Source organism: Zea mays, chromosome 7 (genome assembly GCF_902167145.1).
Source record: "Zea mays cultivar B73 chromosome 7, Zm-B73-REFERENCE-NAM-5.0, whole genome shotgun sequence".
Lineage (NCBI taxonomy): Eukaryota > Viridiplantae > Streptophyta > Magnoliopsida > Poales > Poaceae > Zea > Zea mays.
Window position 1 is genome coordinate 145,476,805 of NC_050102.1, and position 16,848 is coordinate 145,493,652.

General features: G+C 39.6%; 1 protein-coding gene and 1 long non-coding RNA gene across 3 annotated transcripts; one reads left to right on the forward strand and one right to left on the reverse strand.

Annotated features, from left to right (window-relative positions):
* The first annotated feature begins 1,444 nt into the window (after positions 1–1,444).
* Positions 1,445–2,812, forward strand: LOC103633020 (uncharacterized). The gene is made up of 2 exons (XR_556282.2): positions 1,445–1,894; positions 2,491–2,812. It is a non-coding gene; the product is annotated as an uncharacterized lncRNA (long non-coding RNA).
* Positions 2,813–6,109: 3,297 nt separating this feature from the next.
* On the reverse strand, positions 6,110–11,149 carry LOC103633018 (lysine-specific demethylase JMJ25). 2 transcript variants are annotated; one of them, XM_020541322.1, is made up of 10 exons: positions 10,693–11,149; positions 8,901–9,336; positions 8,719–8,817; positions 8,511–8,615; positions 8,193–8,264; positions 7,949–8,094; positions 7,476–7,799; positions 7,320–7,392; positions 7,077–7,135; positions 6,110–6,624 (listed from the first exon to the last, which is right to left on the reverse strand). In XM_020541322.1, exons 6-10 carry the CDS (start codon positions 8,033–8,035, stop codon positions 6,304–6,306), a joined length of 864 nt encoding a protein of 287 aa, XP_020396911.1. In that variant the 5' UTR covers positions 8,036–8,094; positions 8,193–8,264; positions 8,511–8,615; positions 8,719–8,817; positions 8,901–9,336; positions 10,693–11,149; the 3' UTR covers positions 6,110–6,303. The 2 variants fall into 2 exon arrangements, with proteins under 2 accessions (XP_020396911.1, XP_008652932.1); XM_008654710.4 differs by having other exon boundaries at positions 8,901–8,984; positions 10,693–11,131.
* Between the last annotated feature and the right edge of the window lie 5,699 nt (positions 11,150–16,848).

The window sequence follows — 16,848 nt, forward strand, 5'->3', positions numbered from 1 at the left end:
CTAAATTTTAAACATCTTCGTCTATCGTGATTTTAATATCGCATCTGTTTCGTCTGTCGCGAGTGCGACGTAGTTTTTATTTTTATCTGTCCGGGCTCTTCCGAAATTTTCGTGATGTTCGGAACATCGTTGTTCCGAAAATCGGTGCGTCCGGTGATTATTTAAAATTCATCGCTCGCGCGAATACGAATTCGGAAGCCCGACTCACATTGATGATTTTTGTCCGAAACAAGATTTATTAGAACTCGACGACAACAATATTGATGCAAAATTAAATCGGATCGAGATAGTTAGAGCCGATATTGAGTAGTCGTAATTAATCTGTTTCCCGTTCAGACTTAGTAAAAAAAACCAGAACCCGAAATTGTGTGTTTTGGTACAACTTGTGAGCTCTTTTGTGCATCGTCTATAGAATTGCGAGCCATATTCTTTATAGCAAAGTTAGATACCAAGTAATAGTAAGTAAGTTTCCTTAAGAAAGCATGGTCTGTTGTTGCTCAGAATTGGGATAAAATATGGTTCGAAGATCAGCTGTCAGGTGGGTTGTGGTCTGAATTTGGTTCAGTCATCTGAATTTCAGTAAAAAGTGCCAAGTTTGGAGCTATCGGTTGTCCTTTCCATAGAGTTATAGATTATGATCACCATGACGAAGTTGTATAGCTGTCATAGGAGGGCAAGTTCTATTAAGTGATCTGACCAAAGAACTATATGGAATTGAGAGAAAAGGGGGCTCAAAACCTTGCTGTCAGATTCTGTTGTTCTGAAATTTGTTCAGGAAGTTAAAGTGCAGTTTCAGCATTGTTTATCAAACTGCAGAGCTCTGTTGTGACTGATAAATGATGTTATGGCCTGCACTCTCTATAGAAAAGTGTTAGAGGGTAGTGTGGTGAGTAATTTGCATTAAGGTGGATCCCCCTGAACTAGGCTAGAACTGGGAGAAAATGGTGTCTAAAACATGCTGTCAAACTTTGGATTTCAGACTTAGTGCAGTTAACTGAAACTGAATTTTTAGTGAGTGTTGCTCAACTTTGGAGCTTTCTAGTGCTTAATCTAGGGAGGTTGGGTCTACGATTCTTATAGCAAACGTGAAGACCTAATATAGGAGAACAACTTTTACTAAGCATGATTTCTATTTGCTTGCTTATAATTGGGAGAAATTCATGTTTTAAAACGCTCTGTCAGGTAAGTGGTGTGCTGAACATAGTTTCAGTTAACTGGAACTTATTTCTGTATTGGGGAAACTAGCGTCGAGGATCTTTCATTCTTCACGTAGTGGAATTTGGACATTAAAAAGTGTTCAACTTTTTATTTTGGGAATTTAAAAGTGAATTAGTGAAAAGAAATGGAGAAGGAAAGATCCTCTCATCCTTATCATGGGTCGCCGCTCAACAGGAGATATTTTTCCAATCGTTCGTATCCTTTCGGACCAAGTGTTGTGCACCAGTTCTCTGGAAGAATTCCTGCCGCTCACCAGACTCCACGTTCCTCATGTCTTCTTCCTCCCCAGCACTCTCTCATTCATGTCACCTCTTTTCCTCACTGTCCCTCTCTGTTCCCTCGACGGTCAGACCTCTCCTTAACCGCGGATGCCGATCTCTGCCACCAGCGCACGGTAGACCATCATCCTCCTCCCTTTTGCTGCGTGCCTAGGTCGGACCTCACCTTGCCACCGTGCCGTAATATCTCTGGCGCATGCGCCCAGCACCGCGCACCGGGCGCTCGGCTACTCCTTGCCTCATCTACACCAGGCCATGGCTCCCTGATGTACTCCCCATTCCGGCCATCGATCCCTAGTGTTGGTGCTCCCTTTCTCCTGTGCTCGCTAGGTATTCGGTGGGACGCCTGAGCCATGTGATTGACGTCGTTCTTGTGTATTCGGAATTGATTGATGTTGGTAAGATGAATTGTTATTTCCTACTATTGAATTAGCGAGTAAATTAGATAAATAAATTAGTGGTAATGATTCTTTGTCCTTAGCAGATGTGCTATGGGATAATCTCATGATCCGTAGCAGTGCTTGCGTGCTAGTCCATTGAGTTATACATGGAAGGATTCTGTCCTCTCTTTTGTTTGTAGATATTGTGGTGGTATTAAGTATTTGTTGTGCTTATATTAGATGATCGTTGAAGTGTCTCGCCATAAAGTGTTTGTTTAGTTGTCCCATTATTTATAATGATACGACAAAGTCTAGGTTTGAGGTATGCTCTAGCTTAGGGAAATATAGAGCGTATGCATAGTTGTGATTTCTTTTTTAAATAAATTAAGTTGAATAGGGGAACTCGAGTGTTGAACTTGGTATGTATATTTTGCTATTTCTCCATGTTTGAGTTAGAACCCGTGGTCGTCATTGTTGTACTTAGTCATTTGTGGCGTCTAGTATTTTCTCATGAGTGTTGCAGCACCTCGTCATTGTGCTTAATTCTATATTGTGTGTAATATGTTGTGTTACTCTTCCTTATGTTTGTACATGTGCATTATGCATCTCATCAGGTACGCTAGTTGATCACGTGATATGGAGGACTAGAACCGAGTCGACCACAAGATGTTGTTAAGCGCGGGTTTCTTCGTAAGGTGATGCTGATGGATAAACTTAAGGATGGATGGCCTGATCAAGTGTCAGGACAAGGAAGATCATCAAGAGATCGTCGTCTAACCAACACTGACTTAGTGTTATTCCAGGCAAGCCCCGGTGCATTTGCCACCTCCTTGCTGTTTTAAAATCTTTATCACCTTATATGATGCATTAGGTGATAGGAGTTGTGTGCTAAACAATTGATGCATTTCCTTCCTTGAAAATTGATTACCCTTCCTTAATACCCGTTTTGAAAAGAATTTTATGATGCTTAGCCTTGCTTTAGCAAACAAAAATGTTTTGTTTTAAAACAAAAGTGATGCTTCAGTGGGTGGGAATGTTTTCAAAAATAAAACTTGATGTTGGATCCATCATGGCCGTGATGGGTTCAACGTCGAAAAAGATGTACCTCTGCCAGGTACCAAAGTTTGGGTTTAAATTATAAAGCTGAGACCGGGCGGGTGACTTGCACGAGAAAGGAGTCTCGGTGTAGTGTCTCCGTCTGTGTCGATTAAGGACCGTACTGATTGTTGGCCTGCTGATCTAGGACCCTTTATCTGGCCACATACCTCATCATGGGTAAGCTTGAACCCGGCTATTCCATACATGAAAAGACAATCGCGCACTGGGAGTGGAGAGATGGCGAGAGTGGCACGTACCCTCCTGGCAAAGGACCGCCTAAAAGGGGTGGTGTGCTCTCGGGTGGCGCGGACCTGTTCATGTGGTGGAGGATCCGTGGGAATGGTAGACATGTGCAAAATAGTTAAGAGAAGCATATGTCGTGTGGTTGGAGATCCCCAGCTGGGTATTAATCTATTCGGATCGCCGAACTTCTCGGATATGAAGACTGGATCTTCGACCCTCATCGTAGATAACAAGCAAAACAAAGGTTGGATTTTAAAAGAAAGCTAGTGTAGGACAAGTGAATGCTCTAGATTAGGCAAATCTAGATTCAGAAAAAGTACTTAACTTATGATGTAAAATTTTGGCTTAAGGACCCACTTCTAGTAAGCTTTTCTGCAAATGAGTCTTTGATTCTTGATAAGCCATACCTTGAATCCCTCTAGCCAGCATACCCTTGAGAGTCTTTTCTTTAGTCGGGTAAGTCTTGCTGAGTAATTCCGTACTCAGGGTTTTATTCCCTGTTGTTTTTCAGGTTCTAACTTTGTGCTATTGTTGATGGTGTTAAGTGCCGGTGGGCTCGGCCTTCTTATAAGTCTAAGTAACTCTTCTATACTTCTTATTGAGGATGTTCACTTGAGCTAGCATATATTTTAAAACTATAAATAATTTATAATAGTTTAAAGTTATTTCTTTGAACCACTTCTGTAACCACTCCGATAAATATAATGTAAAACTTGATGTAACTTGTAAAATTTGGTAAAAAGATTTCCGCTGCAAAATGTTGGTGTGTGATTTGTGTTTACTTAATCTTGTGATCCTGGTTGTTCGTGGTTTATCCGGGGTCCCTGGGACACTCGGACAGATCCTGTTAAGTTATCTGGTGCACATGCATAGCCGTCTGAGGTCTTTGAGACAAGGGCAGGTGCATGTGGGCCCAATAACTTGGGAGGTTCTGCCACAGCTGGTATCGGAGCAGGATTAAGTATATACGGTCACATACATATTTTCAAACAAAAGTTTTGGTTTCGAAAAACCTATTTTCAACTAAACACATTGTTTGGTTTTGAAAAACAGCTTTGAAAAACTATAATGCTAGCGACATCCTCTATTAAGCCCTAAGTTAAGGACTATCAGGTGGCTTAGTTCAAAACCACTAACCCACAACCGGGGGTATTGCATACATGTGTATTGTTATTTTTGAGGCCATTCGGTTTTGAATGGATCGACGCTCAAGGTAAGGTGAGATGTGAGAGCATGACCGAACAAACATCGGTCTAGGGGAGTGCTTAATTGTGGCGCTTGATTATATACATGTTTTACATATGTATATATGAAGGCTGCGATGTGGAGTAATTACTTTTCTGGGAATTCAGTACCCCATGGATGTGTATGGGTATACATACATGGGAATACTGAGAAGTGTAATGTACTTGTAACGACGCATCTACGCTCAGGTAAGAAGGTGAGTTACCATAATGAGTTGCCCTATGGTTAAAGTGTGGCAACGGCGCCTATGCGTGGCTCGGCACTTAATGATGAGCTGGCCTCTATATAACAATATATGGAGTATAAACTGTCATGTCTGAATTGCATCATTGGGAAAATTGGGCTGTGATGAATTTTTCTGCAGATACGCTAACTTCGAAAACGTATGTGTAGCTGACGACTAGCAATATCGAGAGAGAACGTATGCCGCCGATATAGAACGCTATGGCCATATTATGTTGGCAAAATCAGTGAGGACGAATAAGACGAGCATGCATCCTGATTGTTGCATCATGTTTGTCACCTATACATCCAAAATGCTTCTCTCATCTTTATTCCAGTAAACAGTGATTGTGGATAATGTGGTGTAATGTTGTATTGTGAACTTCGATGAAATAGCTATCCTCCGTTCTTTAGGTAATATATTTAGGTGTTATACGAGTTTGCTCTTGCACTTGATGTGCCGATAGAATGGTTGTGACCTGATTGTCTAAACTCAAAACTAGGCTATGCTCTTCTTTAGTGAACCATGACCCGGAGTTAAATTTACCATTATCCCTCCATGACTAAACTCATGTAAATGAATGCTTAGATAATTTCTTTGTTGGACATAAAATGTACCCAAGCTTAAACCAAGGATCTCAAGTCATGTCTCCTTCTAGAACCATTCTCTTGTTCAGTTGATGCAGGTTGAGGTCTCTATTGTATTTGGCCTCTCCTTGTGAATTATCTTGTTACTTTATCAACCTAACCTAGGAAAGACATGTCTCATCATCTTCTTTACTTTGATGCTTTTGGTTCCCTCATATTTATCGAAGGCATACCAATTTAATCTTGTAATTGTTTTCCCTCTGTATCTAATCACACTACTACAGATCATGCTATATGAGACGGTTAATTTTCAGTTATTAAGACGCTTATAAAGTGTCCAATTTTGATGGAGTCGCAAAAGATGTCCCACATTTAAGATGGTTATAAACCGTCTTAAAAGATATTATATAAGACAGTTTTTAATTTATAACCGTCTGAAAAAGGTATTTGTTTAAGTCATTTTGTCTGATAAACCATCTGAAAAAGATATTTGTTTAAGTCATTTCTTTCGATAAACCGTCTTGAATTAGTTTTTTTTAAGACACTGCTTCTAAAGAATCGTAGAGAATACAAACATTAAAAGTCATAAAGTATTTATCAAACCGTCTCGAATATCCTACAATAATAGACGATTACAATAGGAAAACCATCTTATTTAGGTGACTAATAATGGACGTTTTAGAAACCGTCTTATTTAGGAGACTGATATTAGACATATTGGTAACCATCTTATTAAGATTTAAACGAAATGACTTACACGGCAGTACATTCTTCAATTTATAATCATTTTTTCAGATATCATGTTATAATAATTTGAAAGAGAAATATATATACACATATATTGAACAACATTATAATTAATATAATATAAATAAGTACCATTCAATATATCATAAATAAGCATTGTCAAACAACGCATACATAAGTGTACTCTAAATCTAAACTAAAATACAACTGTTTGCACTAATGTTAAGCCTAACTTTATATATGAATTAAAGTCTCCACACTTTTGTGACCACCAAATTTGAATTCTATTCTAAGTTTTCCTGTACAACAAATAGGAGAAAACTAGACATAGCAAAAAGCTCCAAGCAGCAAAAGCTGCCCTTGTGCTTCTCCCTGTTCTTGATGACTCCTACACGCTCGGTGTTCCTCCCGCCAGTCACCATGACCATGTTGTCGACGTCAAACTTGATGAAGTCCATGATCTTGTTGGTCTCCAGATCGATTTTGATGGTGTCGTTGGCCTTGATGAGCGGGTCGAGGTAGCGGATGGCGCGACCATCGTAGGTGTTCAGGTAGGGGATGCCTTTTTGGCCAAACTGAACAAACCTCACCTTGCAGAGCTTGAACTGCACACAAACCAATAGAAAAACAGTGAGCATTTCACATGACATTTTCAATGTAGCACATGACATTTTCAATGCAAGCAGTGAGCAACATCTATTAATAGTCCTAACGATTGTAGCACATGACATTTTCAATGCAAGACTTTCATGCACACAACATATATGGACAATATAGCAAGGATAAGGTACACAGATCTACTAATGAAAAACATCAACCTCACACAGCTAACAAGATCATCATGCTCAACTAGAACAATGAGAGATGATGTGTTAAATTGGCTGGCATTGCAAGCACGTTGTGCTGTTCCAAGACTTGACACAGTTTATCAGGTGATATACTTGGATCCATGACCTCAAAGAATAACTTACAAAGAGTTGATATGTGCATATAAGACCCTAATTACAGTTAATAGTGGGAAAGTACGAGGATCAAATAAATGGTACAACAGGCTAACCATATTGGTCTCGACCGAAGCTGAGTCCATTGTAATCTGCTCGATTGTCTTCAGTCCCTCTAAGAAAATGAACCCAACAAGACATACAAGCTTCAATACCCGAACTCCACAAACAGAAGTAATGTTAAGTTGACAAGCAAGCCAATTTGCAATGGAGCCTAGAGCCTAGATGCAATGGAGCAAACAACAGTAAAACATTTGGAAATAAAAATAGTAATCCTCTCTCTAGTACTTAGTACTTACCATATTGATCCTTCAACATCTTCTTATGATAATCGTTAAGGTACACTGTTTGATCATAAATAGGATATTTAACCTGCATCAAAAGTATAGTAACATGAAACACCTTTGAGAATTTATTTAAGACTAATTTGACATAGGGAAGAAATGAGTCATTACAGAAGACACTGCTTGACATCTAGCTGCACATTCTTCCCGATGAACAGCTAGATATTCATTAAGCTTTGGAAGATCCTGCCTGCGAAATACATCCCAGACAGCAGCACCAGCCAGGGATCCTTCTGAATTATTAGTGTTTGGCTCCTCGATGTGTGAAATCGAGTGTTTGTGTGATTGCTCTTCAATATCCAGATTCAAATTTTGAACATGAGTATTTACATGAACACTAGTTCCATTAGCAATCCTTTCAGATACATCAGACTGTACCCTTACCCTCTTGGGACATTGGTAATGCACTTCAGTTGCATGCATTAACATGTGAACCTACAAGAGGAAACAAATAGCATTAGCCATCTGGTGTTTGTAACTTTTGTCATTAAAAATACTCAAGTTACCCAGCCGACCTTCATGAAAAACAAGCGCTCAAATCTAACCAGAACTTTGAAGTGAAAACTGAGTAAGACCAAACTTACCACATCGCACATGTTAATCATTAGATTTGTCATTGAATCACCTTTACCAAGTTCTTGGTGACTTCCATGTGCAATTAGCAGTTTCATCCCTAATTCAGGTTGTAAGGCATCTGGTATTGTTTTCTCTTTCCTTTTCCAAAATTATCCTGTAAATAACATAGATGTGACAAAATTAAGGTATCCGTTTGCTTTAAAAATGCAAAAACTTGATGCATCAACAGTAGTGCCTCTTGAGAAAACATACCTTATTCCCAATCACTGCTCCGTCTAGGATTTCTAGCTTGACGCCAGGTTTTGCAGTGATGGTCACTTTCCCCTAAAGTTACAGAGAAGAAGTGTCATTACTCCATGACTTAAGCACTGTAAGATATGTGTCTTCATAAAGGAGTCATAACAAACAACATGGGAAAAGAAGCTGTAAATTGTTCCCATTAAGTTTCTCTACATCTTTTTAGCATGATATATGCGATCTTCGAATAAATACATGAAACTTGTCTGAACTTAGGAAGTTGTTCTGCAACTTAGGAATGTTATAGCTGTTCTGTAACTTAGGAAGATGTACCTTCAGTACAATTCCAGAACCGAACCAAACATCACCGGAAACCTTCAAGATGTCAAGCTCAACAATGCTAGGTATGGACTTGAAGCGACCAAGGAAGCTCCCAACCTGCCAATATGTGAAGAAACACGATCATCCTAACCGCGTTTGGACCTCACAAGTTAATGTTTGAACCTCTTTTTTAATGAAAATAAAAATGCTAGAATCTGACCTTCTTGAACTCAGGACCAAGTTCAATTGAGGGATTTGATGGATTTGTTCTGGCTGAATTACGTGTAACGAAGCCATCAACCAAGGTATATAGATCAGACTGCAAAGCAAAAATAGAAGTTTTCATTTAGACGCATAGAGAGCACATCACATACTCAATTTTATTCAGCATAGCATACAAACCTGTACTAGCTTCAAATCTGATGTCGCCTTAACTGGTAGGAAGCGGGACCTTGGAACGTTGATACCAATGGCATGGTCAAAGAACTGGTCCAATAAAACTTTATTTGTTATATTTATATATATAGTCACATAAAAGCATGGTGATGTACATAGTACTTTGGCTCAAATGCTTCCCTGATAATAATAGGCTCCGTGTTTTTCCAATGCAAGATTGATAAGAATCACTCTGGAGAGGGTCGCCCATGCTGGGGCCTTTAGGGCTCATTTGGCAGCCTAGTGAATTGCACACCGGCCAGCCACAGCCAGCGGGGGCAATACCTGCATTACCTATCCCACGTGTTGTGCAATCCTGTGGGGGCATAGGTTCCCTGTGTCCGTTTGGCAAAGATTGCTGCAGGTAACAGACAAGCAGTGCAAGAGGGACAAGCATGCACATCTACGAACAAGCAGTGCAGGTGGACAAAAGGCAGGTCACATGATAATACTTCTTAACCTTAACAAATAAGCATAGTAATTGAAATATGTAAGAATCACAGATAATTATAAACATGAACATGGAGGTACCATTGCTGGTGCTTTTATTTGACAATATAAATATTTAATTATTTAGAAAAATTCTATTTTCACCAACCAAAGAATTTTACGAATCACAAAGTCTGCAAAATGGAAACAATAGCCCTAGCAGCTAGCAAGAGATAGATTGGTTGAGCTCTTCCTGCTTGTGTTCTTTGTGTATGGTGATTCATTGATCATCAGAGATTGATTCTCTGTAATTCTTTAAAGTAAACTCAGTGACACATATAGGATTCCATGCATCAACTAAATGAGAAGAAGCTGCTTTTTTTAACTCTCAGCTCCATGGTTTATTTTAGAGAACTGCTCGAAAAAGTTTGGAAAAATATTTCTCAATAAAAAATTGTTTGATGATAGAGCTTCTTCTAAATTCAACGTGAAAGATTCTAATGCTTTTCTTCCTTTTTCTTTAAAGAAAAAATATAGAGCTAGGCACAAATAATTACTAGAACCTACACTCTTCGGGTCTAGAAACAACAAGTAATCTAAAAATGGAGGTCATCAACATTGCGCAGCGCTTGCTAAATCGCAGTTCCTCTGTTGGTGATGGAAAAATGTTTTTTTGATTGACACAACCACCACATCAAACAGCAGATGAGATTATTGTTGTCAGTAACTCAGCATCTAGCACTAATCGTATGACCATAGTCCCAGTGCTGCTCATCAAAAGATGCATCAGTTTGATAGCACCAGAGAATGAATGCATGTGTTTGTGAGAAATGCAAACTGACATATAGTTGAAAACCAAGAAATGCTAATATACTCTGGCACAAGAAGAAGAAATTTACTCTCACAGCTACATGAGGGTTCCTTTTTAACATACTAGTATTTAGTAAACTGTAACTTGATCTCAGCTTAGCTAGTTGCTCAGTTCTTAATAGGAACAAGAATATAAAATAAGCCTAAAGTGCAATGTTTAAAAAAACTAAGCCTGAAGTGCACTGTTTAAAAAAACTAAGCTATGTTTAAACTGCATGCACGGATGCACCGACCAATTTATCAGAAAAGACCTAATCAAAAGAGAAAGATTTCTAGGTGGAGTTCTAGATTGCAAGTTTAGATTGCACGCATGGATGCACCGATCAAGCTATCAAGCTAATCTATCCTACCAGCAGATCCTCAGCGATGATGCAAGCAAGCACTAGCAGCTTCTTCCATAACGAGAATCAAATATAGACAACAGATCTAAACGGAATAAGCTAAAAAGGTGGAAGCTCACCAGATCCTCAGTGTCTTCTTCTACAATGAGAGAGGTGGCGATATAGAAGCGGTGGGTGAAGGCGACGATGGAGGGGGACTAGGGGAGGTGCCATAGAAGCTGCGGGTGATGGAGTTGACCACCAGATCCAGAGGAGGAGCACCGGCTGCTGAATCCAAAGGAAGAGACGAGACGTTCCATATCCGACCATTGGAGGGCAACGACTGGATCTGGATGAGGTTTGACGGTGAGCTTCTTCCTATGTGTATTCTTCTTCGCCAAGGACTCCAGCCCCAACGCTAGCGGGCCCGGGGGACGGCGGTTCACTGAAGATGGAGACGAGGACATGGTGGCGGCGGTGCTAGGGTTATAGGGTTTGTGGAAGACGAATGAGAGGGAAGTTGGCTCGCCGCTCGTGTCGAACATGGAAGTGTAGGAGAAACCAACCCAATTTTAGGCTACTGTCGGCGACTCATTAGGTTTAGCATCAGGGTAGGTAGGATGGATTAAATTAAAAGAAAGTATAATGACAGTTTAAAAAAGATGACCCAAGATGATCGTTAAAACTAGTGTTTTAATATAGTATAAGATATATAAAAGATTTGTTAAATTAGTTTTCTAATTAGGCTACATTTAATACCCGTAATTATCATTCAAATATTTGATATGGTAGTGACTAAATTTTATTTGGGTGGAACCAAACATCCCCTCAGTTTGATAATTTTTTTAGTCTGAAGTCGCCCATAATTTTGATAATTTTGTTCAGGTCTGAAGTCAGAGTACATCCACATATCTGCATGCTTGAGCACGCGGCACGACAGAAACACAATGAAAGCTAAAGTGGTCGGGTTTTTGGAGTTTGACAATGTAAATGTAAAAGTATTGATATATTCATCATAGATGGATATATCTTCCTAAACCCCTTGGTACGTAAATGATAGGAATTAAAGGAAAATGATGACTTATGTCTCTTGTGTGACACATTAATGATCGGGTCGCATGTGGGTCTATTTTACTATCTATATCAAGTTGCAGAAATAAGTTTTACATTTTATATCATATATAATCAAACTAAGCCAAATTCACTATTCACTACGTTTTTTTTTCATAATACGTCTTATTACAAATATCATACAAATAAGGTTTCATATTTAGAAGTGTCTAGTATACTTACTAACATTTAAGACAGTCCTTATAGTCTACATGACTCTAATACTATCTTTATTTGAGATGGTTTCATATATAGACGTGTCTAATATACTAACCAAAATCTAAGACAATTCTTGCAATTTTAATGACTCAAAAGGTATATTTATTTTAGGCGGTTTTCAATAACAATCCGTCTTAAATCAATATAAGACATTTTTTACGATGTAACTGTCTCAAAACACTTCTTTATTAAAGACAAATCTCTAACAAACTGTCTTACTTTACGCATCACCATATGATAAAAGACGCTTTTATAAAATACACTAATATTCGTCTTAAAATGTGTGTCTTAAATAAGCATATCTCTAGTAGTGTCAGATACTAATCCTTGGTCTTGTGATCTCTGCGATGGGCATAGAAATATGCTTGGGGCTGAATTAACAGTCTCCCATCGTACTCCCTTCATAAACCAATTTAGGTTTTGGCCATGTCTTGTTCATTTCATCGGGCCATGATCTATTTGACTCTCTGCTTGTAACTGTTTTGACAGGTAGAGTCTCTTGTATATTGTCACCCTTGCCCAATCCATTGGTGTCGCGCGAGATTTCTTATTGGTTACGTCTGGTAATGGTGTTATGACTAAAACCGATGGCACGCGCTGGTATCACCGTTAGTAGTCATAATCCATTATGAGACTATATCGATATGTTATCTTCCGTGGACCTTTCCTTGAAACAAGTCTATGTTGTTTGACAAGTGATCAAGCAACATCTATCATTTTTGTTGGATCAAAAGGGCATACCACTTTCACGGGTGGTCTCTTATTTCTTTTGATCTTGGTAGTGACTACTCATACAAGTTCCCTTTACATCCTTTGTGTAAAGGTGAAGCCTTGGAGCTTTTTAGTGTCGAGAGACAACCGATTAGCTCTCAAAATGGAGATCTGTTTCCCCTGCTACTGAGATGCAGGAGTTTGTTCATTCGCTCTCTTATTTAATCCATGTATTCCCTAACCAAGTGGATAATGCGTCTCGCATGAAGAAACGGATGAACAACATGACCAAATGGATTTCTACCCAAATGCATGACCAACTGTTAGTATGAGTGAACTCTCGACCGTTGGCTTACCGATGGTACTGAGAGGACATGCCCAATGTCAAAAGTAGTTCAACAAGTTGGTTTTACTAACTTGTAACTGCTCAATGAACGAAGGTTGAGTTTAGAGATCGTTTTTATCGATTTGCCTGAACTCACTTTGGTTCAAACCCTCTTAAGAAAGTACTTATAAGAATCGAGATTAAGGCGGCCAATAACCACCTAGCCATCGCTCTAGTCGTGTCTCGATCGCCTCACGTGTGCTTTTCTAGCATGTATGACCTGGTCGAGTCATGCCTAGTGCTTGATAAAAGGGACTAGTTGTAAAGTCCGTATCTACAGATCCCTTTGCTGGTGATGTTCTCGAATCTATATCACCTTTCAGGGACTTGGATTCTCTGGCTAACACGAGTTAACTGTGATGTTATTCGACATTCACACCCGTCACGTGTGCTATGAGCTTACTATAACCACTTGTTGGTAAACCTCTTTCTGTGTGTTTTACCCAAGATGGTGTATCTGATTCTGTTTGGGTAAAATCGTGTATTTGCCGCTCGCTCAACAGACTCAGATAGTACAGTGTCATAAAAAAAGCAAACTGCACACATGGAACCTTATGTGTTCTTCTGGCAGATAGCGTCTCTATTGGTGGACATTTCTAAATTGGCTTAAGGCGATACATGATATGTCCACTAGAGAAACAACATTCTGAGACACTCGTCCTTGCTTGGAACTGCCTTATAATTATCGCTGATATGAACAAGGGTTACATACTTCTCTACCCTTAGAAGTCTTTCGCTCCGAATCTCGGGACGAGATTCTTTTAAGGGGGGAGGGCTGTAACACCCCAGGTGTTTATATTCCGCTCGACAACGAGTATGAATTTAAGCATGTAATATCAGTGGATAAAACGGATGCTAAATTTTAAACATCTTCGTCTATCGTGATTTTAATATCGCATCTGTTTCGTCTGTCGCGAGTGCGACGTAGTTTTTATTTTTATCTGCCCGGCCTCTTCCGAAATTTTCGTGATGTTCGGAACATCGTTGTTCCGAAAATCGGTGCGTCCGGTGATTATTTAAAATTCATCGCTCGCGCGAATACGAATTCGGAAGCCCGACTCACCTTGATGATTTTTGTCCGAAACAAGATTTATTAGAACTCGACGACAACAATATTGATGCAAAATTAAATCGGATCGAGATAGTTAGAGCCGATATTGAGTAGTCGTAATTAATCTGTTTCCCGTTCAGACTTAGTAAAAAAACCAGAACCCGAAATTGTGTGTTTTGGTACAACTTGTGAGCTCTTTTGTGCATCATCTATAGAATTGCGAGCCATATTCTTTATAGCAAAGTTAGATACCAAGTAATAGTAAGTAAGTTTCCTTAAGAAAGCATGGTCTGTTGTTGCTCAGAATTGGGATAAAATATGGTTCGAAGATCAGCTGTCAGGTGGGTTGTGGTCTGAATTTGGTTCAGTCATCTGAATTTCAGTAAAAAGTGCCAAGTTTGGAGCTATCGGTTGTCCTTTCCATAGAGTTATAGATTATGATCACCATGACGAAGTTGTATAGCTGTCATAGGAGGGCAAGTTCTATTAAGTGATCTAACCAAAGAACTATATGGAATTGAGAGAAAAGGGGGCTCAAAACCTTGCTGTCAGATTATGTTGTTCTGAAATTTGTTCAGGAAGTTAAAGTGCAGTTTCAGCATTGTTTATCAAACTACAGAGCTCTGTTGTGACTGATAAATGATGTTATGGCCTGCACTCTCTATAGAAAAGTGTTAGAGGGTAGTGTGGTGAGTAATTTGCATTAAGATGGATCCCCCTGAACTAGGCTAGAACTGGGAGAAAATGGTGTCTAAAACATGCTGTCAAACTTTGGATTTCAGACTTAGTGCAGTTAACTGAAACTGAATTTTTAGTGAGTGTTGCTCAACTTTGGAGCTTTCTAGTGCTTAATCTAGGGAGGTTGGGTCTACGATTCTTATAGCAAACGTGAAGACCTAATATAGGAGAACAACTTTTACTAAGCATGATTTCTATTTGCTTGCTTAGAATTGGGAGAAATTCATGTTTTAAAACGCTCTGTCAGGTAAGTGGTGTGCTGAACATAGTTTCAGTTAACTGGAACTTATTTCTGTATTGGGGAAACTAGCGTCGAGGATCTTTCATTCTTCACGTAGTGGAATTTGGACATTAAAAAGTGTTCAACTTTTTATTTTGGGAATTTAAAAGTGAATTAGTGAAAAGAAATGGAGAAGGAAAGATCCTCTCATCCTTATCATGGGTCGCCGCTCAACAGGAGATATTTTTCCAATCGTTCGTATCCTTTCGGACCAAGTGCTGTGCACCAGTTCTCTGGAAGAATTCCTGCCGCTCACCAGACTCCACGTTCCTCATGTCTTCTTCCTCCCCAGCACTCTCTCATTCATGTCACCTCTTTTCCTCACTGTCCCTCTCTGTTCCCTCGACGGTCAGACCTCTCCTTAACCGCGGATGCCGATCTCTGCCACCAGCGCACGGTAGACCATCATCCTCCTCCCTTTTGCTGCGTGCCTAGGTCGGACCTCACCTAGCCACCGTGCCGTAATATCTCTGGCGCATGCGCCCAGCACCGCGCATCGGGCGCTCGGCTACTCCTTGCCTCATCTACACCAGGCCATGGCTCCCTGATGTACTCCCCATTTCGGCCATCGATCCCTAGTGTTGGTGCTCCCTTTCTCCTGTGCTCGCTAGGTATTCGGTGGGACGCCTGAGCCATGTGATTGACGTCGTTCTTGTGTATTCGGAATTGATTGATGTTGGTAAGATGAATTGTTATTTCCTGCTATTGAATTAGCGAGTAAATTAGATAAATAAATTAGTGGTAATGATTCTTTGTCCTTAGCAGATGTGCTATGGGATAATCTCATGATCCGTAGCAGTGCTTGCGTGCTAGTCCATTGAGTTATACATGGAAGGATTATGTCCTCTCTTTTGTTTGTAGATATTGTGGTGGTATTAAGTATTTGTTGTGCTTATATTAGATGATCGTTGAAGTGTCTCGCCATAAAGTGTTTGTTTAGTTGTCCCATTATTTATAATGATACGACAAAGTCTAGGTTTGAGGTATGCTCTAGCTTAGGGAAATATAGAGCGTATGCATAGTTGTGATTTCTTTTATAAATAAATTAAGTTAAATAGGGGAACTCGAGTGTTGAACTTGGTATGTATAGTTTGCTATTTCTCGATGTTTGAGTTAGAACCCGTGGTCGTCATTGTTGTACTTAGTCATTTGTGGCGTCTAGTATTTTCTCACGAGTGTTGCAGCACCTCATCATTGTGCTTAATTCTATATTGTGTGTAATATGTTGTGTTACTCTTCCTTATGTTTGTACATGTGCATTATGCATCTCATCAGGTACGCTAGTTGATCACGTGATATGGAGGACTAGAACCGAGTCGACCACAAGATGTTGTTAAGCGCGGGTTTCTTCGTAAGGTGATGCTGATGGATAAACTTAAGGATGGATGGCCTGATCAAGTGCCAGGACAAGGAAGATCATCAAGAGATCGTCGTCTAACCAACACTGACTTAGTGTTATTCCAGGCAAGCCCGGTGCATTTGTCACCTCCTTGCTGTTTTAAAATCTTTATCACCTTATATGATGCATTAGGTGATAGGAGTTGTGTGCTAAACAATTGATGCATTTCCTTCCTTGAAAATTGATTACCCTTCCTTAATACCCGTTTTGAAAAGATTTTTATGATGCTTAGCCTTGCTTTAGCAAACAAAAATGTTTTGTTTTAAAACAAAAGTGATGCTTCAGTGGGTGGGAACGTTTTCAAAAATAAAACTTGATGTTGGATCCATCATGGTCGTGATGGGTTCAACGTCGAAAAAGATGTACCTCTGCCAGGTACCAAAGTTTGGGTTTAAATTATAAA

Bases quoted from the DNA above. Each gene is read 5' to 3' on its own strand.
- LOC103633018 (XM_020541322.1), bottom strand. From the start codon at position 8,035: ATGAAACTGCTAATTGCACATGGAAGTCACCAAGAACTTGGTAAAGGT. The intron at 7,393-7,475 runs GTAATGACTCAT...CTTTTGATGCAG, and splicing joins GATGTCAAGCAGTGTCTTCT to GTTAAATATCCTATTTATGA. The intron at 7,136-7,319 runs GTAAGTACTAAG...TCATTTTCTTAG, and splicing joins GATGTTGAAGGATCAATATG to AGGGACTGAAGACAATCGAG.